Source organism: Pseudopodoces humilis, chromosome 18 (genome assembly GCF_049639895.1).
Source record: "Pseudopodoces humilis isolate 2021_Gansu_Grassland_sample_001 chromosome 18, ASM4963989v1, whole genome shotgun sequence".
Lineage (NCBI taxonomy): Eukaryota > Metazoa > Chordata > Aves > Passeriformes > Paridae > Pseudopodoces > Pseudopodoces humilis.
Window position 1 is genome coordinate 12,630,023 of NC_142217.1, and position 24,726 is coordinate 12,654,748.

The following is a 24,726-nucleotide window of genomic DNA, read 5'->3' on the forward strand; positions in this document are numbered from 1 at the left end:
CTGTGTCAGCAGAGTGCTTGGAGGGTCATAGCACTGCTAATGAAGGACCTTGAGGTCTCAGGGAGGAGGAGGTGATAGAGGAATGCCAAGCACCTTTTCCCATGTATATGTTCTTGCACACACATGCATGGGTTTGTAATTTGAAACTCTCTTTACTTCTGGACAGGCTTTGCAAACTGCTTAGACCACATTCTCTGAGGTGTTTAAAGAGGGTGGAGTATGCAGTATTTATTTAGGTACTCTACAAACCTTAATAAGAATTGAGTGCTTGTAGCAATTGCAGAGAGCAAACAGAAAGCCAGCTGGCAGAAACTGAACAGTGCCACTGCATTTTTATTGCTTCTAACCCCAAAAACCAGATTATTACTAAAAAAAATGTCTTTTTTAATTTCATTTCTCTCTGATCCTGCATTAGTTTGTCTGCTGTGTGCAGCAGTATTATTAGCTGTAGCCTATTTTTCAACTGGCTATAAAAATCCAGCTTTTAAATTACCTCCTGGTCCAACTCCTCTTCCGATCATTGGTAACCTGCACTTGGTGGATCTTAGAAGGCAAGATAAATCACTAATGAAGGTAGGACAAAAAACCCCTAACCCAGACCCTCATAGATTTTAAAGCTGCCTGTGATGTATCAGTGAGAACTTTTTGTCTTTTTTAATTCAAACTAAATTGTAAAGGTGTGAAAATTGCTTTATAATATCTTTCTGGGCTTCTTCTAGTCAATGTCTGTGTTGATGCAATGTAATTTAGGAGCAATCAACCATTAAAAAAAGACCTCTGGGTAATACGGGATTTCTTCATGTAATTGTGATGATGTACATGAAGTCTATAATGCTTTTGGGATTTGAAATATTAATTTGACAGCTTGGACACCCAGAAATCTTTTAAAGCATTAGGATATAACTAACATGAATTAAATTGCTTCCCTCCCCTATGCCCCGGAGATGTGGCAAGAGGAATTCCACAATGCAGTGACCCCAAAAGTGCCGCGGAGAGGGTCAAATCCGGACGCTCCATTGCAGAATCCCTTTCCATCTTGATGAATGGGATACGCATTAAAGTCCAGCGCAAAGGAGAGATGGGAGAGCTGTGCTGAGGTCCCAGATTGAATACCCTGTGAGCTGTACACTCACCTGTAATTAAGCCAGCTTACCCCACTGACGGTGGCGGTCAGTCCCTGCTGCAGGACGAGGCGTTCCCGCCTGGCTGGCGGCGCTGACCCACGCTGGGGTCACGGGGAGAGTGACCCAACAGGCAGGGGGTTCAGAGCCAGCTGTCCACGGCTCCTGTGACACCAGCACTCGGCAAAGCGGGCTGTGCTGCGGGAGCAGGGGGTTCCTGCTGCCGTGGGGTGAGGCCCCAGCACCTGCAGCTGTTACGGGCAGTGTCAGGGCTGGGGTCAGTTTACCCAGCAGGGCTGGGCAGATGCTGCTGCAGCCTCTGAACGGCGCTTTGGAATTACCTCCGCGTGCTTTTGTCCCTTGCTAGGCTGTGCTTGGTATTGCCTGTGTTTGCCTTTGCTTTGGGATTTCTCCAGAGGGGTTATCCCTCCATCTCACCCCACAGAGAGCAAAAAATGGTGTTTGCACTAAGCAGCTGGCACCGACTGGGGTTTGTTGGGTGGGCACCCCCTTTGTCCTGTGAAAGAGACACTGCTCCCCCGGTCAAGGGCAGGATGCAGGAGTGCTTTAGTACACCAGGAACATCAGACCAAAGCTTTCCTCTGTGACAGCATCAGTATTTGCACTGAACTATCTTCTCTTCTTGGTCTTTCTCCAGTTTGCCAATTTTAGCTGCCATTTGAGGTCCAGTTTTTAGATGGGTCTTTTCGTTTTTCATTTATTTTCTCCTTAACAGCAAAACCAGATTAGTGATGCACTGATGGGGGTGGGGGCTCCTACATCTACAGATGCCAGTGAGGCATCTGTACAAAACACCTCGTGTTTGACCATGATGAGCTCTGGCTCACAGGTGCCCTTCTGCAGGTAGTGGCTCTGCAGCCATTCCCAGCAGGATGCCTGGATAAAAAATATCCTTTCAGACAGCAAGAGGTGCTGTTTACTGCATGTTCCCTCCCTTCCTGACCATCACAGCTTGCCTCTTTTTTTCAGCTTGCAGAAAAATATGGCCCCATCTTCACCCTCCACTTTGGGTTCCAGAAAGTTGTGGTCCTGACCGGGTACGAAGTTGTGCGAGAGGCGCTTGTGAACTACACAGAGGAGTTTGTAGACAGACCATCCATCCCAATATTTGACCAAATTCAGAATGGAAACGGTACTAGAGGGGGGTGGGAGGGATGACGCTGTCGTTTAGTGTCTGTGATGATGATGATGATGATGATGATGATGATGATGGTGATGCACAGCCTAACTGCATCCCTAGAGCCCAGCTTTTAAACATCCCCTTGGGCCCTCCTGAAGCCAAGTGACAGCAAACATTTGGCTCTCCTTGCATGCAATGACTCCTGGCCTTCCATCATTTCTGCTGACACAGTTGCAGCCATATCCAAAAAGTTGAGGGGTGGGAGGAGTGGTATTTTTGAAGGCACTCTGGTAATTCTGGGGTTAATCTCTGTGAGATGTCAGTGTGAGTGGCTCACTGTCACATCCGTGTTTATGAACCCTCTGCTGGTTTCCAGGAGACTTTGGACTACCTGGCTTGGCTGTTGGGAGCTGTGTGCTTTTTCCCTTTATCCTGCTGCCTTTGTTGTGTCAGTTCCCACACCTTTGCCTCCTCACAAAAGTTCTCAGGTTGATCAGCCTGAAATGGGTTCAGGCAGAAGCAAGAGGCTGAGGCTGGAAATTCACCCCCACAAATAATCCCATGTTTTTTTCCAAGGTTGCTTTCCACTCCTGACTATTTCAGAGGACTTTTTTCTTTGTCCATCCTCTGCTTCATGTGAGGCTTTGGCTGGGAGAACCAAAAGGCAGCTTTATATGCTGGTCATAGGCTGAAGCTGGGATTAGAATTAGAAATTAAATTAGCCAGCTGTAATATCAATAGATGAATTTTTCGCTACATAAATAAAAGGAATCAATGAGGAGAAAGGTATTTTTTAGAGCTAATTTACATGTAAAACATCCCTGTGGGAGACAATCAGCATTGCATTGTGAGTCCTTTCACATTCACCTTCTCAGCTCAAGTCTGAGGCACTTAGAGGTGACCCAAAGATGGAAGTTTTCACAGGCTGTTGAGCAATAATGGTCACAAATTTTTCCATGAAACATTTTTTCTTCAGAAATGCCGATTTTTTGACTGTGAAGATGCTCTCAGAAAAGGAACGATCCATATGAAATTGCATACATTAAAGAAAAATTAAAAATTGTGAAGTTTAGAAATTTGCTTTGACATTTTTGGAGCAAAAAGTTTTGTTATCCAAATTAAAACTACACTGCTTTAAAACAGAAAAGCAAACATATTTAAAAGCCTCACAGCCACAATGAAGATGTGAAGTGCTGGCATCCAGCTTTTCAAATGACCACAATCTGAGATAGTTTTTGGATTATTGACCTCACTTTTTCTTTACAGCACTCTGATGAGATGAAATACCCATCCCTACTTGGAGGTGGTAGAGATCATGGTGGCATGAGCTCAGAAACATCCACAAAAATGTCAGCATTTTTGCCACTGCTGGGAATACAGCACTGCTGGGAATCTCCATAGAACAGTTTAGGGTTGAGGAGACTGAATTATCCCATCCCATACAGATAAATTACCTTTGTGACTAAAATAGGATGAAGGGAGAAGCTTCAGACACACAAGGTGCTGGAGGCCCCAGACTTGCAACCAGCAGGGTCAGAAATGTCCTGTGACTGACTCAAACCAACATCTCCCCCCAGTTCTACAGCCAACCCATACTGGTCTGAAAGCCACAGCTGCCCACCTGCCACTCAGGAGAGGACTGGGGTAACTGTGCTGGGAGGGAGCTTGCCTTTCCCAAGCTACAGGCTCAGTGAGAATGGAGCTGAGAGGGTAGAGGGATGAGGCACACAGAAAGGGGAGACCTGTAGTCCCTAAATCCGTGTGAAAACAGGCAGCAGAAACACCTGTGGAGCTCCCTGCTCACCCAGTGCTGTTTGGTTTGGTGTGGGGGGCTCCTCTGTGCCTGAGCCCAGCACATTTCTCACGGGCTGCCCAGGTCTGTTCTTCTCCATCGGGGAGCTGTGGAGGACAACGCGCAGATTCACCGTCTCCAGCATGCGCAACCTCGGCATGGGGAAACAAATGATAGAAGGCAGAATCTTTGAGGAGCTTCACTTCCTCATCGAGATGATCAAATCCTTCAAAGGTGAGCTGGGGATGATGGCAGGGCTCTCCAGCCTCGAGTGTGTCACAGCTGCTTCACATCTCACTGCTTTCCCATCCTGCTCCCGCTGCAGGGGAACCTTTCAACCTGCCGTCCTTCAACTGCGCTCCCATCAACGTCACCTTCATCCTGCTCTTTGGGGACAGGTTTGACTACAAGGACCCAACATTTCTCACTCTCTTAAGACTCATAGATGAAGTTATGATTCTTCTGGGATCCCCAAATTTAAACGTAAGTAATCTATCCCACAGATGTAAAATTTTTTTACACTGGCACGTGAGCCACTCCAACCATAGGATTTACTTCAGCAGTTTTCAAATGCTCAGAACCAGCCAGTACACCTAAAACATGACAGTTCTCCACGTGCCACTTTGGTGGCACCATCTGCTTCAGATCCCCCTTGCCTGCTTTCCTTTTGACCCATCCTGCACATTTGTGTGGAGCTAAAATGAGAGCTGAGCTATGGTTACTTTAGCTTATGAAATTGCCTGGGATGTCCCTGGGATGCTGAGATACTGAAGACAAAACTCAGCTGATACATTGGCCCTTAGGAAAAAGCTGTTTCAGCATGTGCCCAGGTGATTCTGTGTGATTCTGTGTGGCATTTCTGCAGGCCTAATGCGTCTCTTTTTTAATCTCTCATTAGTATTTCAATTTCTACCCGTTCCTTGGATTTCTTTTCAAAACCCACAAGATTATGCTCAAGAAAATCGAAGATGTGCGTGCCATTTTAAGGCAATACATGAAGGCAAGCAGGGAGGATATCAATGAGAACAGTGTGAGGAGCTACATCGATGCACTGGTATTCAAGCAACAAGAGGTATTGCACTGCTTAGCTCTGTTGGCTGCTTGCAGTGTCTCCTTTGATTTTCTAGCTAAACGAGTTGCTGAGTCTTGATTTCAGTCATGTCATGTACATCTATTGAAATCCATGCTGTTACTCTAGTGGTAATTAAATCAGATGCCAGGCTCTTACAATTGGTACATTTTTCTATCAAAATTAAGATACAAAAGCTACTCTCAATCCACTCCTGAAATAGTAGCACTAATAATGTGAGATCAACTACTTGCTCCTAGTAGAAAATGCATGAATTCACATGAAAGCTGACTCTGCTTTTCTTTTTATGAAAACAAATCAATTAATCATTGATACAGTTGCTCCATCAAGATGAATGATCCCCTTAAAGTACTTGAATGATAAATCATCAGTACAAGTCCTAACCCTGCTCTGCATCTTACTTAGCAGAGGCTTGGCAGTTTCACACATCAGTTGATTTCATTCAACACAAAATATTTGGGCTCTGGGCTTTTCCTTCTTTCCAGCTGGATCCAGGCTGACCTTAGGCACTAAGTATTCTACTCAGCTATGTGAAGGAGGAGTTAGCACAGTACTAAAGCCCAGGCAGATATTGCCTGAAAGGCGATTTTGAGCATAGTTGGGGATTCAAACCTGGCCTTGAGCAGGAGGAGGACTACCTCAGAGGTAGGATTAGCTGAATCTTCTTCTGTTCAGGGCAGAGACCAGGCTCTTTCCAAACCTGCAAGGCTGAATCTATGAACAGCAGCCAGCTCCAGGTTTCAGCCTGCTTTCAGGGGAGATGGGTGTTGAACCAAAACTCCCCTCCAAACCCTCCATCTGTGGCACTCCATATCTGGTGGATGCTGTGCATTCAAGATCAGGTGTGTTTTATCACCCACTTCACAAACACAAGACCACAGCCAGCTGTGCTTAGGTTATGCAGCATTTCCTGAGCTTGCTGAATACTCAGACTGATGGTTTTATGACTTTTCTTACCTCTTGTGTTTTTCAAGGAGAAGAACAAGAAAGACAGCCTCTTCCATGATGACAACTTAATGGCATCCATACTTGACCTGGTTATGGCTGGAACAGAGACCATTGCCACCACACTCCAGTGGTCCATCCTGCTCATGATGAAGTACCCAGAGATTCAAAGTGAGCAGCTTTTACCTACTCCATCCATGACAAGGCTGAAATGGGGAAGTAAGAGGCCTGGGCTCAAATCCACAGCAGCTCTCTTGCCTTGAGAGCTGAATCCTAGCTCTCCTCTGTGATGAACTCCTAATGTAACTAAATGCTGATCAAAGTCACAATAAAATAGCCCCTTTGACTTGCTAGGAGAGAGGATGAATGGAGGTCAGAGTATGATGCTGAGAAAGCAACCCATCCACATGCCTGAATTAACCAAAGAGCAGGGAAACCCATACTGCTGCTTTAAAAATCCTCTCTCTCTTCAAACTCTGGAAAAATAGGTTTTTTTCCCCCCCCCAAACCAAATCCGAGGAGGAAGTTGGCTTCCTTGCTGGGACACATCCCTTTTGTTTGTTCCTTCCAGAAAAGGTTCAGGAGGAGATTGGGAGAACGGTCAAAGCTGGGAGCTGGGCCACTTATGAGGACAGGAAGAGCATGCCCTACACCAACGCGGTGCTGCACGAGGTGCAGAGGTTCATCACCCTCCTGCCACACGTGCCCCGCTGCACTGCTGTTGACACCCACTTCAGAGGCTACTTCCTTCCCAAGGTAGGTATCTGCTCCCCCCCAGGAACACAAAACCCTCCCCAGATCCGCCAGTGCCACTGGAGAGTGGTTTAGTTAAAGGGAATTACGGGACAGAGTCCAAAACCGTTCCCAGAAGAGTTTCTATATTGAGCCCAGAGTGTGTCACAGGACTCAGTCCAGTCCCTCTCATGCTCAGGACTTCCTCACTCCATGAGCAGTGCTGGTTCACCTCCTTGCTGCCATCTGCACAGTGAAGTATCTGCCAGAGAATTTGTAGGATCTTACCTTCCACTTGAGGTTTTCGCAGCACCATGTGGGGTTTGGCTTCAATCCTTGGCACTAGTGGGAAAATCTCACTGATTTCTCTCTGCTGGATGATGGGATAAAACCCTCATGGTCTCCACCTACCCCAGATGGAGCAAATCTCCAGGGACACCAAAGCCTGTGTGAGAAAATGAACCAAAACAGCACTTTGCTATCTCTTGTGCCTTTGTGTACTTTTCTTCCAGGGTATAATTGTAATCCCATCCCTTACCTCAGTGCTGCTGGATAAGACACAATGGGAGACACCACATCAGTTCAACCCCAACCACTTTCTTGATGCTGAAGGGAATTTTGTAAAGAAAGGAGCTTTCCTGCCCTTCTCCACAGGTAACTAAAGGGAGGACCTGCACAGGTGGCAGGGCCATTTCATTACAATACACATTAATGAGGCCTTCATGTCTAAATACTGCCCTTAACTCAGTCAATAAGCAACCAGACAACTGAATGGAATCAATTGTTCTGCATCTGGGCAAATGGCTGCTCTGACAGCACAGCTCTCCCACTGCTAAATATAGCACAAAGAAGGGTAGTAAAGAAGAAACACACTCTTATCGGAAAGAGGTATGTGAGGATAAATTCCACAGGAAAAGTGAGTATCAAACTATTCCACTTTGTAAAGAGGTAGCATTCTTGTATCAGGCTGCTTTCCAAAATAAAGGGTTAAAGATGCTGAGAGGGTTGGAAGAGCTAAGGAGAGAAGAGGGCACACCATAATAAACCTGTGAAATGGCTGTAGCCTGTGACAGGCAGGAACCTTCAGCAACACAGGCCCCTCTACTCCAAAATGCTTTAGTGCATTTCAAGGTTTCCCTCCTACTCCCATTGCAACATCTCAGACTCTAATGTGCCCATGGCAAACATTCCAGTTGGATTTTTCCATGAGGTAAACACTCTGCTTTCACCCGCAGGGCGGCGGAACTGCATCGGAGAAAGCCTGGCCAAGATGGAGCTGTTTGTCTTCTTTGTGGGGTTGCTCCAAACATTCACTTTCCGACCCCAGCCGGGAGTTTCAGAGTCTGACTTGGACCTCACCGTCCCCCAAACGACTTTCACATTAAGGCCTCAGCCTCAGGCAACGTGTGCTGTGCTGAGGGAATAACCACGGCCTTGGCCCAGAGCCTCGGGGTCCAAGAGCCCAACTTTGCTCAAACTCACCATCCCCATCCTGCCACACCACCACATCCCCTTCCCACTGTCTCCATCCAGTGCCCCTCCACCACTCCATCCTCCCCAGGGCTGCTCTTTGCTCCTGTGCTGTGGGGGAGATGCAAAGGCAAACCCCGGTGCTCACAATCACACCCCACCTCTCAAGACAGATGGTGCACGGAGCTGGTGAAGGGACCAAGCCACTGCTCTGGTGGAGGGGATGCAGCCCATGAGCAGCAGGAACAACACCAGGCACCCAGGTTCACCATGGTGCTGTCACAGAAATCTGCCTGGAATCCTGAGGAGGAACAAACCACGGTTTGCTGGAGGCCGCACAAAGACGCCGTGGATCACACGTGGGTCACACATCCATAGACACCTCCCGAGCTTTCCCACAGCTCACAGCAAAATCCTACCTGGATTTCACCTGCCAGGCAGCCAAGCCAAACCCAGAGTGAAAAATCTGATCGGTTCATGTGATTTGAGGACTCAGTCACTTCTGCCTTGGAACAGTGTGCTGGGAGATGTCCAGAGTCTGCAAACCTCTTCAGATAAGCAAGTGCTGCTACCAAGCTCAACACTGCTCCCCAGTCAGAACGAAACAGGAGCTGCATTTCTAAGTTTGCAATTTAAATCATGAGGCCACATGAGATTTGCACCAGCATCCAGTCATAAAGGGCTAATGATACAGAAAAATAAACTATACCCACTGGTAGCTTTATGCATCTCTGTCCTTCCTGACCTTGTTAAATAGCAGCAAAGATCGTTCCCTCTCTTCAGATATCCTGGTTAATGTTAAGAGCCTACACCAGCAGTCATTCTAGTGTTTGGGATGGTCTGGCCTTTGGAGTCAGCCATGCAATTCCCCTGCAAATGCAGTCTAATTTCACAGTGCTTGTTTTGCACACACACATGCACAGAGAAGGGATCAGGGATAAATGAGAGCTGGTTTTGGTTGGCTTCCTTTCCTCTGTAGCTCAGCCTGCCTGTTGTCCCTATCTGTGGCACTCTTACATGCCATCACATTCACAGCCTTACTCCAGCTGACATAGAGCTGGGGCAATTTTCCATACATTTATCTGCCTGTGACTTCCCACTCCTCCAATGCATTTTCTTATCATGTGCTTTATCATATTGTTTGTTTCCCCTTCATGGGAACCCAATAAAGTTTTCATCCCATGTCCTCATTACATTTCCTATGCCTGGCACCCAACTTTGCAGCACAGAAATGCAACCACCATGAAAGGCTGGTCCTGAGCCCAGAGTGACAACAAATACCAAGTTAGATGTATCTCATGGGTGAGAAGTTCTGCATATGCTCATCCTAGCAAACACCAGCTCAACCACAGGCCCTCCATACCTGCAGGGTTCTTTCACCAGGGCAAATTCCTCAGCTATGGGCTGTGAGTCAGCCCTGGGGACTGCCTCAGTTCTTCACCTCAATGCCTCTTGCTTGCAGAGGCTGAATTAAAGGTTGCCACCACAGCCTCCCTGATGCTGGTGCTGACCCTCTGCTTTGGATGCGAGGGGAAGGAGAGACAGGTAAAGCAACTGGGAGCAAACCATGTATCAACTCTGTGAAGGAAGCCTTGGTCATGCTGAAATAAAAATAAGGATTTTTGCCTTTGGCTTCAGAAAGGCCAGGACTGTTCCTGTTTTAAACCCTCCAAAAATAGTGTGAACTCTAAAGTTAGATAAGGCAGAAGGGCAGTGCTCTAAGGAGCAGCACTGAACTGGGCTCAACTCTGCACAAATTCACTGGTGGAACCTCAGACCTGCCCCCTTGCCATGGGCTCTCAGGTTCTCGGCTTTGAAGTAGAGAGATGGATTCCTTTCTCCATGGCACAGCAGCCTTTGGAGCTGCAAACATCCAACAAAAACAAGTTCCTTTGATTCCTTTGAAAAATGCATCCTACTTGTGACTGTGTCAGCAGATGGATAGGAGTGATCCCTCCCCAGCACACTGAATTACACCACTGAATATATCTCCATAAAATAAAGTGCCTGTCTCCTGTTTATTTGCTCAGCCAAGCGATGGCAGAACATTGATTGTGACTCAGCTATCTATTTATCTAGCAGAAAACATTGGCTCTCAGAGGTGGAAATACCATTTCCACATTCCACAGTGCCCCTGAGGGTCTTCCCTGTAGCTGCAAAACATGTTTGTGCTTTGCAACTCTCACCTGGATGGAAGGCAAACACCTTGGGGCAGGACAGGTGCCTTGATGTTTAGAGTCAGATCTGAACAACCCCAACCCACCTTGTGGCTCACGGTGCTGGCAGCTGTCCCATGGCCCACCTGCCACCCCCAGGGCTGTGTGATGCTGGGACCAGGGGCTGCTGCCCTCAGAGGGGCAAGGATTGCAGCAACTCCACCTGCAGCCCCTCTGCACTGGCCACAGCAATGAGCATCGCACACAATCCAATTTCTACTTTATTTTTGCCACGAGATGGCACCACGATCCCTCTGAGTCACAGCCAGCCCAGCCCTGTGGTCCTTTCAGGGCTAGAACGCCCTGCCAGCACAAATTTGGGCTGGGGAAGGAGTCAGAACTAAGTCTTTAGGGTTTATGCCCCCCCAGTCCAAGTGCACTCACCTGCTGCCAGGCTGGGTGCAAATATATTCATTTCCCATTAACCTGCAAGAATCAGGTGGCGTGCAGGGAATGGCTGGGGTTAAATTCATCTGGCAACTCCCATTTTACCCATTTTCTCTGGCAGGGATGAGTAGAGGGATCCCTGCCGTTCCCCACAGCACAACCATGCTCTGCTGTAGCGTGTGTGGATGTTGCAAGCTTCTGGCCTGCCCACTCAGCATTCCTCCCTTTGGGCTGTGTCTGGCAGCCAGCTTCTTCCTCTGGAGAACCAATTCCTGGGCTTGCACCTGCCAATAATGCCCTTTGCTACTGAAGATACCCAGTTCACTGGAATTACTGGCTAATATGTGACCTGGCCCTAACCCAGCAGGGTGGAGGAAACCCAGAGGTGCAATGTAGTGTCCAAAAAACCACATGGATACAGCACTTGAGGACATGGCTTAGTGGTGAACATGGTGGTGCTGGGTTGATGGTTAGACTTGATTATCTTCAAAGTCTTTTCCAACCTAAACAATTCTGTGATTAAGCTACAACAGCTGTTGTCTGTTCCCCAGTGATGAAGCAGAGGAAAGGCGTGGGCCAGGCTCCCCTGCTGCCCAGCTGCTCTCTCCTTGCCTCCAGCAAGGCAGAAGCAGTGTCCTGGCAGCTCAGAGGCAGCACTGCTCTGCAGGACACGAACAGCAGAGAGTGATGAGAGGAAGGAACAGGCTCCAGGTTATGAAGAGTGAGCTCTAGGAAAAGGGAAGTGTGCCTTACCCTGAAGCCACGCTGGCACTGGACTGGACTCAGAGGAGATGAGGGATTAGGAAACTGGCTCTTCCCCACCAAGGGCCCTGTGCTTGAGGTTTGCTCACTCCTGGTGCCCTGAGGATCACTGGTGTGCTGCACCCCCTTCATCTGGAGAGCAGCAAGTCCCCTGGGGGTGGAGCAGCCTTTAGAGGGGGGGTCAGCTGAGGTGCACAGGGAACCTGTGGCAGGAGAGTGATCAATGTCCACACCTCATGGATCACTGTATTGGGAAATGCCATCTCCAAGGTAGGGAAGCAGGCAGGGCCAAGAACTCAATCTCTGTGTTAACCTTTCCTGCAGGGCAAAGGAAAGGCACAGTGCTAAAACACCCATGAACCCCAACTCCTGCTGAATGCTGGTTGGAATACCCCAGGACAGGAGATCTGCAGCCCCTGGCATAGAGAACAACCTCTCAGGTGCTTTGATCTTGAATGGCAGCGTTCAGTGCTTGGATGGAGGTGGAGAGCATCCAGATTTTGGATGCTCTGGCCTACATGAGAGCCTAAGAAGCTTTTACAGGTGAGCATCACTTAGAAAGTGACTGCAGGACACTTCAGCACATGGTGTAAGCAAAGCAAAACCTTACTTTGAATCTCAGGGTCCCTCAGCAGCAGCAGGATGGCCCCATTGCAGTGCTGTGGATGTTGTTTGAGTGCCAGCCATAACAAGGGGAGCGCAGGAGCATCATGGTCTGCATAAAGAAAACATGTATTGCTTTTATTAGGGATATATGAAGAAAAATAAAAGCACTTTTAGCATAACAAAAGAGATCTAGGACAGGTAACCCGGGCTCCAGAGACATTACAGTGGGATGCAGGCAAGTGACAAGTTGCATCACATTGATATTTCAGTACAGAATTTCTTCAGTTTTCAGAAGAAATATTTACACACTTGAGATTTTTGCAGCCCCAAAATGAACCAATTGCACAAATTAATCCATTTTTCAACACCACATGACATTTATCTGCTCTAGGCAGTGGTTGTATGACCAGCTCAGGACTTCCAACCACTACCTGTGGATCCTGAGAAAGCAGAAATGTGATGAGAGGTGCAGAAAAATACCTAAGTGAGGGAGCTGGAATTTATCTGTGTGTGTGTGCCAGGCCCTTCTGTGAGCCACAGGAGAGTCATGAAGATTCAGGACACCGCTGACACATCAGCTCCACTGTTCCTGCTGCTGGTGGGAAACACCTTCCCCAGTCACACTGCCCGGCCCAAGAATGCGGATGCAAACACTTGGAGAAAAAGGGCAAACACAGGCTGATCCAGACTCCCACACAACAGCTCCTGTTGTGAAATCCACCACGTGGGAGCTGGTGAGGGGTTTACACAAATGCCATTGGAATTTCTGCATCTCTGTAACTCTGCTGCCTCCTCCCATGCCCGTAGGGAGGGATGTCTCTGCCTGGAGAGTGCTGGAAAAGTGACATTGCCTCGCTCTCCAGCAAGGAATGGACTGTAGCTGACAGCTGGTGACAACATTTTTCTGGTTTTTCCTTCAGGATGAAGTATTGAGCATACTAAAATAGGAGGATGATTACCCAAAACTTGAATATTTCTGTACAGTCGCAGAGCGTGTTCATTAGACAATAATCTCATCAGCACCTCTGAATAAGGTACAGCACTAGGAATCATCATATCATCATATCACATCAATACCTCTTGTTTGAATACCAAAGCATCAATGTAGCTCATCAGGTTGTTCTCATTAATACTCCCTTTCCTTTCCTTGAGGCATTTCTTTATGATCCCACTCACCTCATCTACCTTTTTCAACATCATCTTGGGAGGTTGGAGGAGAAATCCAAGGATTGGGTAGGAATTAAACAACTAAAAAGAAAAAAGAAAAAAAAATCACATAAAAATTAAACTCACCCATTACCTTGTAACACTCAAGTGTCTTAATGGAGGAATCATTTATGTGAGCAACCACATGATGTGGCTGGAGTCTCTTTTTTGGTAACTAAAAAAATTTTATGTATAAAAGAGCCTCCTCTTAGTTAAAATTCTCTACAGAAATGAATGGGGCCTATCAGACTTGTCTAGATAGAGCCTATAAACATGAATTAAATTAAGAGAAAGTGGTAGTAAACTCATGAAACAATGAAATTACATTTTTAAAGAGGTAATAAAGCAGAAAAAGATAAAGCATTTCACAGAGAAATCTCCAAATGTTTAGTAAGCCAAAACACTTCTGTTTTGAAGTTAGATCATTGATTTTATCTTTCACATGAATTATAAATCAATTACACTCAGCATTGTTAAATTTCACAGCACAATAAGCAGCTGCATTTTATGTGCAGGGAAGTTACTTACACCATTTCTCAATATTATAGACAAACTGGCTGCAGGATAAGATTCACAAATCTCTAGCTCTTGCTAACTGGCTAGAATTTTTGCTGGTTTCTGCAAAACCTGAACCTAGAAACCCCCAAATACATGTGCAGCTGTCCCTGAGACAAGAGGTTAATTCTGGACGTTCACACAGCGTCCAGCAGAAAATAATTGGAATCGGCTTTTCTTTCTACAGCCACAAATTAAGTCAGTTTTTCAGTAGTTTTATCACTGGTCTGTTTTTAAAGAAAGGAACTCTGGCTGTGCCTTCCCTGAAGAGATCTGATTCCTCCTCTCTTCCACCTTAGCCTTGCTTGGATTGAAAATCCCAGGAAATAGAGCATGCTGGTATTTTGTGGTTGATTCTGGGTACAGCTGCAAAAAGTACTGACAAAAAGCAAATAAACAAACAAATCCCCCCAGAAATCCCAGGTATGCAGAATCTTTCTGGGCAGGAGGCATTATTTTAGGCAGCTGTGTGCTGTTCACACCAAAGCTCTGGCTCTGGCTTGTTTATAGCTCTGTCTCCCTGCAGCCTGACACAGTAAGAAGCTCAATGCATGGGGTTTGTCTCAGGCTGGCTTGTTTTTCCTTAGAAAAATGAGCCAGCTGTTTCAGAGAGCAAGGCTGGGAGCAGATGACACTGCTCCATCCCTGTTGTGAACAGGACAAGGGATTTCACTGAACATCTTGTGGTTTTGGAGGATAAACTGCAGGGGGACAGGAGGGGTGGCAGGGAGGCACCTCTGCTGACAGCTGGGGAACTCCCTCCCTCCCCCAGCTGGCTGAACCTGCAGCCAAAAAAAATGCTCAGTCAGGAGGGCACAGAGGTGTCTGTGTACAGTGCAGAAACCTCCCTTCCCAGGAGGGCTCTCAGGGCTGAACACAGCCAGGATCTTCAGCCAGTCATTGGGAAGTAGCACAGGGAACCTTCCTCACACTGGGCCTCCCTCTTAACAAGAAGATGAACCCCCTCACACACATGTTGTATGCATTATATACATATTAGATCATCAAATCTTTCTTGTTCAGCCTTGGACTATTCCCTTCATTGTTTTCCAATGTTTCCTAGTCTTGGGCAATGTATTAGTTTTTAACATGCAGTTCAGAAACATGACAAAAATCTGTTTACAGAACTAATTGTCTGAGGTACAAACAGCCTGTGCTACTGCACTCCTGCCAGTTCTTGCAGCCTTTATCATGAGTCATCGTGATCCATGCTCTGTCTGAACTCCCAGTAACTGCACAGGGGATTGCATAAAGACCTCAGCCTTTGCCATGTCAAAAATCATTTTCTTCCCTCTACACTGCAAAAAAAAAACCAACCTTGAAATGTGACCCAAGAGCCACTAAAAGCAAAAAAACCGATAAGAGAAACAAGACACCCAGACATATTTTCCTTGAGAAAAAGGAGTCCCCCAAGACCTACAAGGGTAGCCCTGACAATAAGGAAAGAGCTCAAGATTCAGCTCAGGACTCTCACAGACCTTGCAGTTGTAACAACACATTTGAGGGGCAGCACAGCCAGCACATCCTTATCTGCTCATCCTGTGCCATGTCCGTGCTGGATGTGACAGAATATGGACACAGCTGCTCTGTCTGCCCTTACTGCCAGCCAGCACCACCTCTGGAAACCCCAATTGAGCAGCAAACACCAGGCTGTGCCTCTCTGCAGTCTAGAGAAGGAGAGAAAATCAGAGCATGGAGGTGACCAGGGGGAGTGACAAGTCCTGCTGGGTGGGTGAAGAGTGGCAGCATCTGACAGTGGAAAGACACAGCACTTTAGTAAGATTCCCCTGATCTCACAACGTCCCCTAAGCAGGAAAAAAGCATTTGACATCTGTTTTGTTGGAGTCCTTTCAGATCCCGAGGAGGTTGCACTGCTCCACACTGTGCTCTGAGATGGTGTCAGCCTTGAGGATGCTCTGGGATTGTTCCAAGGGCAGGAAGGGTCACACCTGCACTGAACACAGCACCCCCACTAAAACCTGTTCTCTCTCCCCATCTCAGGAGGGACTGGAAAGAACATGACCTCAAGCTTGCTCCAGTGCTCTGCACCACTCAGGAGCACCCCAAACCCACGTGTGTCACAAACAACAGCATCTGTGGTGAGAGCAGGAGACCTGCAGTCTGGGTATGCACATCCACATCCCTGCCTGGACAAGGACTCGCCTGTGTGGCTTTGAGGAGACAGGGCAGTGCCCCCAGTCGGCCCCAGGGCGTGTGTTGGGCTGCTGTGAATGAGCCCTTGTGCCTGGAGCCCCACTCTGGGGCTAGCTCAGCTCCTACCCTTCCCCATCAGCACTTCAGGGAGGCCCATGCAGAGGAGAGCTAAAGCAGGACACACTGCAGCAATGGCATTGTCACACAACGTCACTACCAAAAGCAAGGGGCAGAGAGATGTCACTCTGACACTAAGAATGTGTTTATGATTCCCAAAGAAAATGGAGAAGGAAGCAATGAGACCACCTCTGCCAGGCCTCAGCCTGCCCAGCAGGAGGACAGGTTACTCATTACCTGCTGGGTGAAGCAAATGAAAGAGGCAAAGCTGGGCAAAGATAACAGCTTCTTAGATGGCCTACAAAAGCGTTGTCACCTCAGAGACACAGGTTAAAAATTAAAACAAAAATTAATGTTTATCTAGGAGTAAATGATCTCTGAAAAAAAATCAAAACTTCCCCTGTCAGGGCAGGGTCATGTCACAAGTCACAAGAGAAATCACAGAAAGGGAAGCCCAGAAGAAAAGACAGGGAGCTCTGGGACTGAACCACCCCCAGGGCTGCAGCTGGGAAAGAAAGTTATTCCTTGGCTGTGCAGAATTATTTGGAGGTTGAGCCCGTCCAAATCAGACACTCTTGGACAAGGAGGATCAGAGAGCAGAACCTGAGGTCTCCCTCCCTGCACCTTCCCTTGGAGCCAGCCAAGAGCAGGTGGAGTTGGGGGCATGGACAGAGCCCAAGACTGGCAGCTCTTGCAAAGGAAGCCCAAAATCAGGAGCAGGCAAAGCCTCCCTCCTGCCCAGCACTGTGTGCTGGGCTCCAAACCAGCCAGCCTGGCCAAGGGGGCGAGGCAGGTCCCAGCTGGGGTTTGGCAGGCTGCATCCTGGAATATGCCATTCCTCTCTCCACAAGTGGGCTTTCCCTGCCCACTGCTGGCTCCCCAAAGGCCTCTGAGCAAGCACAGGGGTGCTGGGGGCTGTGCCCTGGGACACTGGTGGGGTCCTGGGGGCTGCTGGACAGCTCAGCCGGGAAGGAGCCGCAGCCTCCGGTGTGGGTGGCCTCAGCAGCACTCTCTGCTCATGGCCACAGCTTGCAGGCGGCCACAGGAAAAAACTGAGCCCTCCTTCATTTATTTTTCTTGCGAGCTGTGTTTTAGATGTTCCCCTGAAGGGCCCTTTGAAGCAGCACAAGCTGCCCCAGACCCTTCTCCTCAGCTAATTAACACGTGCAGACAGCCGGGACCGCCTGGCGCAGCTGAGCACGGACAACCCTGACCAAGCTCTGGCCCAAATCCACCCCCCCAAACCCTCTCAACTCCTCTGAGCCCTCCACAGCCAAAATGCTGCTGACCCTGAACCCAGCAGGCTCCTTTAAGCCATTAATCCATGTGCAAGCTTTGCCTTCCAGGCTGGAGCTGCCTATCGTGAACTCGGGTCTCGGAACAGAGCTCAGGGGAACCAGCTCTTACTGGGTTTGAGAGGTTTTGGGTTTTCTGTTCAGAACTGCAGGTCAGGCATTTGTCAGAGGAAGGTTAAAGTGTTTAAATGGTGTTAAGTGTGATGCCAGCTTCTACAGCCCTGTGTAGATTGTCTTTAAAAAGCTCCATCCTCTTTCTCACTGCAGACACATTTCAGCAGCAGCACCGCACCCTTCACTTGAATGTGAAGTGCACTCCAGAAGTGCCATTATCCCTGTCTTAGAGAAGAAAAATCCAGATGGAAAAGAGAAAAGATTGGTTCAAAGGTCGTATGAGACAGTGATAGAAACATGATTAGAACCAGTCACCACTAACAGGTGCACCAAAAAGGACAAGCCAGTAAACATGTCCCCAGCAAACAATAAAGTAACGAAATCTATCAAAATTCAGGTATTTTATCACCCTTTAAACACTTGAAACATGACTTGCAGTTGAAAAATCCAACCTGTGGTTTTATACCTGTGGTCTCAGCAGTGGCAATACTGAGAAATGAGCTCATCTCCACCTAAGAGCTGCTTTAAACAAACCCTGATTGCCCTGGAAGCACTTCAGGGGTTTCCGAGTTGTGAGGTTCAGAAATGCTAATGGATCATGCACCATCACTAGCATCACCAGCCAAAGGGGTGCTCCTTTGGAGGTTACAGGTTAATATTTAATCCAATCGCTAATTTTAAGTTAAAATGTATCAGTATTATCTGCCCAGGTTAACAGCACAGTGAGTGAATGAGGCACTTGCCCATTTCAAAGCAGAAGCACAGCACCAGGCAGCTGCATTTCCCTCTTGAGTGATTCTTCAGGAACCAGATACAAAATCCTCAGAGGTTTGCTCCATAAACCATTAGCCAGTAAAAGTCTAATTAGGTCAGAGACTTATGGCCTGAACCAGTAAAAATTCAGCATTGGTGACTACAGTGTTATTAACCTCACAAAATGTGGATGTATTTCAGAAGCTGCTGGGCTGAACATTGAAAGCTGCAACACATTCAGTCTTCAGCACTGAGACTTTACTCTCCTAAGCCAGCAGAAATGGCAAAAAGCAACAGTTTTGCTAATGAAAACTGCTTTTTTCTTGCTATGATTTCAACAATGAGCATGAAGACACAAAAGATCTTTTCCCAAGCTTTTCCCAAACACTAAAATACTCAGGGTTGAGCCCACCTGTACAGGTAGCTGAGCCATTACCCCAGGCCTGTGAGCCTCGAGGAGACACTCCCACCTCCCCACCATGTCCCCCAGGCTCTGGGCAAATGAGCAACCACTTGTTCCCACAACTCCTCAGATCAAGGCACCTTCTAACTCCAGAGAGAGGGGATGTCCTCAGCTTGCCATCTTATTTATTTTGTGTTTTATTTCATCTCACTTATTTTGGGCTTCTGCAGGGTGGAAAGGGATTCAGGGGATTCTGAGCTCTGGGATGAGATGCTGTAGGGAAAATGCATCAACTTCAGCTGAGTTTTCCCATTGTTTATTTTAAGCTTGCCAGTAACAACAGCAGGAATTTGGGACATGCTGCAGTGGGGTCAGTCCCCAACAAGCTCCAACAACACTCACTTTCCCTCTCAGGTGTCCCAGTGACGATGTGTCCATGTTCCCTCTGGATTTACAGTTTCTCTGGGCACAGCAGTGAGCCACACGCTGCTGTCACTGGCTCCACAGGGATCTGAACAAGTGTGCCCACATCTCGAGCCCTGCTCACACAAAGACATGCACATCAGGGAGACAGGCAGAATTTAGCCCTAATTTGCATGTTCTGTCCCTGTAATAAGCTCTGGGAAGTGTCTTTAAAAGGAGACTGCTTCCTAATTGCTTCTTAAAAAAGCCTCTAACGTGGACTCTGGCATGACTCAGTGGTGCATTTCTAAATCCAGTTTCTCCCATGAAGTTTACTCTGGCTGTTTGGTTGGGTTGCATCCATATGCTATTTTTATTTTTTTTTTGATCATCAAGCCTGTTTACAGCATGGAGGAACAATATGGGAACAGAAATAAAGCTGGGCCAAGCCCAAAGGAATGAGCCCAGTAATGGCACTGCCAGCATCTCTGGCGTGAAGAGCAGGAGGCTCTGCAGCTGTGCCATTCCTCAGTGAGACCAAATTCACTTTTCCCTTCTGGTTGTGCATTTCAAACCTCAATTCTGTTTGATTTACCCATCATCTGCAGACTTAATAGCAAACAGTTAAAATGCCTGCATGTCCTTCTGCTGCCAGCTTTGGATTTGTGGTGCATTACAAGAGAGAATATTTTCTAGAATACAAAGGCTGAAGGACTGGCTGTCACAACAGTATCACTTTTGGCTTCCTTAAATACAGTAATCAAAGTATTTTGAACAGCAGCCTACAGCTACTGAATACTTTTCTGTCTCAGAATAGATACAAGTCTCCTCCCACCTTCTGCCATGAGCTCTTTGGTCACTCTGAGGTTTTTGGTGGTCCAGTCCAGTTCCCTTTGCAGAATCCAGTGAGCTCAGCCCGGACGGTTCCTGGTTCTTTGATCCAAATGCTACCAGGTTGTTCTGTGAAGCAGTCAAAAGGACACAAAATGTTCACAGGGAGGGTTTGAAAAAGGAAAGATTGTCTATGTTTTCATTTACATTTTTAATATAGTGTTGTCTAGAGGCCAGATTTGGGGAATGGAAACCAGGAGCCTGGTTTCTATTTTCAGCACAGCCACTGATTGCTCTGTGTTCCTGGCAAATCTTTTAATCTCTTTTCCTCTGTTTTACCCATCTGTAATAAAGGGATGATCAGACCTCCCTGACTCTGCCTTGTGTGGCAGCATCTTCTGATGAAACACAGCAAGGACAAAGCATTAATAATCTTTCCATATAGAAGAGCCAAGAGGTCACAGGTATTTAAGTACAGTTTACCTGTTCAGTGCCCCTTTATGCATGCAGCAAGCCTTGATGTTAATAGAAGTTATATATTAAAATGGAATGGAAAAGTAGGCCCTTCAGGGCACAAAAATAACCATATCCAGAGCACCACTAAATAAATACAATATAAAGATGAAAATCAGTTCAAATACTGAACAAATTGAAAGGCAAGGAGACATTTAAGAGGAAAAACAAAGTCATGCAGCCTTACTCCCAGCTGACCTCTAACTGCCCTCAGCACAAAAACAGGGATGAAAAAGGAGGGTCAGGCACCAAGAGGGGACCCTACAAGTGGTCCCACAGTGGTTCAGTGTTCCCAGTCCTCCATTTCTTTACCTCTCTGGCACCTTCCCGAGGAGGTATCAAGGAGGTGAGAAAAGGACTGAGCTCCTTAAATGCTCATGCTTAATTGACCCTGTATATTATCCCATCAGTCCATGCCTGCATCCTCCACATCTATCCACTTGTCCTTTCCTCCCACAGAAGTACCCTGGGGCTCCTTGAACACTGCCATCCTGCACTGCCAGGCACCAAACCCCCTCTCTGTGCTGCTCACAAAGCCACTGCCTTTTGGATCCCTGCAAAGCAGTCACAGCTGGGATGTGGCTACCCAGGATCTGCCAGATCTTCTCAGCCACCTGCCTGCTCAATGCCAGCTACTGCACCTCTGGCCAGATGTTTCTCACTCATCACTTGTGTGAACATGAACGATCTCTGACACCATCCTCAGCCCAGGGATGAGCAATTCCTGTCATGAGCAACCTCTGCCCATTTCATTCACGTGAGCAGCTGTGCTGGCAGATTTGGGGAGGATTTGTGGGATCTTGGTGATGAGCAAAGCTCTCTCCAGCAGACCACTGCAGCCAGAGCTGGGTGTGTCTCTAAAACCTCCAGCATCCTCTCATCTTCAGTCCAGTTAATGAAATAATTTCAAACAAAACAATGCTGCACAAAGCTGTTCAGCAGGCAAGCTGCTTATTCCTTGCACAGCCTCTTGGCTCATCTCGAAATAACGTGCATATGCTTTTGGGGCAGAGACCAGCGTTTATTTTGAGAGATGCTTTAGGATCAGGACAGTCACCGCCAGCTCATCACATTTACTATTCAGGATTATTGGACCACAAGCGACCTTTCGGGTTCTTAAGACTTGGATTACGAAGGGTTTTATATACTAAGCCTAATGACTTGAATTACAGCCTTAGCATCCTGACAATCAGAAAGGGACTACAAGCGTTTTACTTTCTTCTATCCACAAAACAGCTTGGGCCAGATTTTGAACTCATTTCAAGGCTAAGTCAAGCTGGTGCCCATCAGAATGATCCAGCTGAGTTGCAAGAAAGGCAGGATGACCTAGGTAAAGGTCATGCCTGAGATAAATGGCAGGATTTTCTAGATAAACCAGCTGAGACATCTGTCTGCTTTCCTCTGAGACAATTATTTTATCATTTCCACATATTAAAAAAATCTCTCTGAAATGCTACAGCACATTTTAATCCATGGGGCTGTGGTAGCAGTGTGTGGTATTTTATCATTTTCAAATCTCAGTGGCAAAAAGTTTTATGGGATTGATAATTACGTTCCTGTAACTGGCTGAACTAGAAATACCTTTCAGTCCTCAAAAAAAAAATAAAAAAATACAAGTGTCAGCAACTTCTGTGGCACATGTGCTGTTGTTGCCAGTTTCAGTGAGCACACAGTTCCACATTACAGAAAAATTGGTTTCCTATTTAAAACATGAGGTTTCTGCTCCCCATTACCTGCACTCAGGTGCCCTTCTCCAGGAGCAGTGACAGAGCCCACCCAGCACCCTCTGGAGTGTTCCTCTGGACAATTCAAACCACCAGTGCCTTCTGCTGTAAAGCAGGTCAAAAGTTTAACTTGGCCATTAAAGCAACTTTATGAGGGAGATAGGATCCCCAGCAATGATGCAAATAAAGGCTGACTGATCCCTTCTGCCAGCTGCAATCCCGGTCCATTAGCAAGGAGGGGGAACACTGTCACAAACAGAGTAGAAAGGTGAAAATGTGCTGTTTGCAGAAGGACAGCATTGCTCACATTCCCCTCATTCTCTTGGAGCAGTCACCACCTGCAGCACCTGTGTGGGGAACAGCACAAACCCAGGCTCACCTGCCACCCTTTCAGCTTCTGCTGGGACCCCTCAAAACAAAAGCCAAACAAAAATGAACTGAGGCGCTCTGTCTGCTCTGTGTTAGCAGGGTGATTCAACAAGAGTCACTGTTTTCTCATTAAACAATGTCAAAGATGTACTCCTGAGCTCTCTGCGGTCACTTTTTTCCCCTCCCTTTGTCCAAAGACAGCTGCAATAATAAAAAAAGGATTTAGAAAACAACGGGGGGAACCCCTGCTTTTTTTTAGCAAGCCAGTGAATATTTTCTAGGACTGAACCAATCTCTGGAAATAATTGTCAAGTTCACTGTAGTTTTCCTTCCACATTCTGTGCTCTGTAGTTGGCAGAACTGGCTGCTCAAAAGAAGAGTAACACAATGAAGTGCAGAGAGTTGTTTCATGCCATATTGCTGCACAGGTGGTAATTTTTGAATGAGTTTTATCAGACCTGGAATCCAGACAGCAGTACCTGTCCTATTTTTAATTTACACATTTCCTAACTTTGATGAGCTGTCTTCCTCCTCATCTTCTTTGCTAATTCAGCCAGCTGAACTTTTCCATCTATCAGTTAAATTATGTTGTAATCTGCTCAGGAGCTTGCACAGGAAGGCAAGAAAGATGCTGGTGGCAATATTCATAATGCAACCATCTGCCCACTGCAGAACATCCATCTCTGAGATTAAACACCATGTTAAAAGCACTTGAAATTCAAATTATATAAAGTGTTTTCTTCTTTTTGATTATAAAAAAATCTGACTGTGGTCTGGGTTCTGGTTGAGGTTTGTGCCCTCTACAAGGAATTAATAACTTCTAAGAGCAGCATCTCCCTGCCACTGTTCCTTCACCATTTTCACTCTTCCCACTGCTGAGGGGCTCATGAGCAGCCCTGTAATTTGGCCAGTGAATGTTTGTTTCCACGAAGGGACAGCCTAGAGAGTGACCCTCCATGATCCTACCTGGAACCTGCAGCCAGGAGCCACAGAAAGCACCGACACATGTGTCACTCCCCAAACAAGAGGCAGAGCCTCCCAGGCCTATCAGGCCTTCTGTTTGAAGGTTCCTTTTCAGTCATCTCAGGCACTTTTAACAAGTGCTTAAATAATTTATGCCACCTCACTCAATTTTTACAAGACACATGGTCTGGGATGAGGTTCAGACTGGCCTCATCTCTTCCAAACAAAAGCATGTCCAGGTGCAAGGTCTGCATTTGTTTGGTGGGACACGTCCCCAGGGAACAGCTGGGTGTGCATGGAAATCCAGACCCATCTTGAAGGAATATGGGAGAAATGTTAAGGATAGTTCTGTTCTTATAACTACAATATCAAGATCATTCAATCCTCAATGCTTCCTGCTATCCTAGCTGAAGTGCCAAGCACCTGGAAACACCTTTTCACACAAAGATAGAAAGTGGAAGCACAGTTGGGTGCACGGAGGTGGTGTGGGTACAGCTGGGCACCTAAAAGGGAAGTGTGAGGACCATCTGCTGACAAATGCTCCTGCTTACAGCAGGCACTGAAAGCTGCAAAAAAAAAATTTTGGTAAGGGTTACAAGTAACAGCTGTACTGACCTGAGAGGGATCACAGGCACAGAGAGGACGGTACAGCAAAGCTGAGCAGTCAGACTGGAAATCAGCGCTGCCTTTGACAGTTCTGCAAGCTGAAACAGGAGAATGTGGCTTGGGGACAGGCTGCAGCTTCATCACATACAGTAACTCATGGATGCAAAGGAAAACTTGAGCATTTCCACCACTTCAGGTTAGTTCTTTAAATAAAACCAAAGCAGGCACGTCCCTCATGGGGCTGGCAGTGACCTGCAGGCAGGTGAGGTGGGTGAGAACATCACTCTGCTGGGTTGAGTTTGAAGATCATCCACAGTAACTTCCACAGCTGCTCCATTACCCATTTACTGCAAGAAGCCCACAGGGTGGTTCATGGACTGCAGCTGAGGCTGCTCTGAACACACAAATCCTCTGTATTTACGTTGTAGTAACACCATCATCACAAAACAGGACCCAAAG

The 24,726-nt window shown here is 47.0% G+C and overlaps 1 protein-coding gene and 1 long non-coding RNA gene across 2 annotated transcripts; one reads left to right on the plus strand and one right to left on the minus strand.

The window, feature by feature from the left end:
* The first annotated feature begins 282 nt into the window (after positions 1–282).
* LOC102100910 (cytochrome P450 2W1-like) lies at positions 283–9,481 on the plus strand. Its single transcript, XM_005522988.3, has 9 exons — positions 283–573; positions 2,112–2,274; positions 4,139–4,288; positions 4,380–4,537; positions 4,953–5,126; positions 6,119–6,260; positions 6,661–6,845; positions 7,334–7,475; positions 8,057–9,481. Exons 1-9 carry the CDS (start codon positions 376–378, stop codon positions 8,245–8,247), a joined length of 1,503 nt encoding a protein of 500 aa, XP_005523045.1. The 5' UTR covers positions 283–375; the 3' UTR covers positions 8,248–9,481.
* A 2,757-nt stretch (positions 9,482–12,238) lies between these two features.
* On the minus strand, positions 12,239–24,487 carry LOC148182935 (uncharacterized). Its single transcript, XR_015774073.1, has 5 exons — positions 24,277–24,487; positions 20,097–20,221; positions 19,262–19,398; positions 13,439–13,510; positions 12,239–12,371 (listed from the first exon to the last, which is right to left on the minus strand). It is a non-coding gene; the product is annotated as an uncharacterized LOC148182935 (long non-coding RNA).
* Positions 24,488–24,726: the final 239 nt, after the last annotated feature.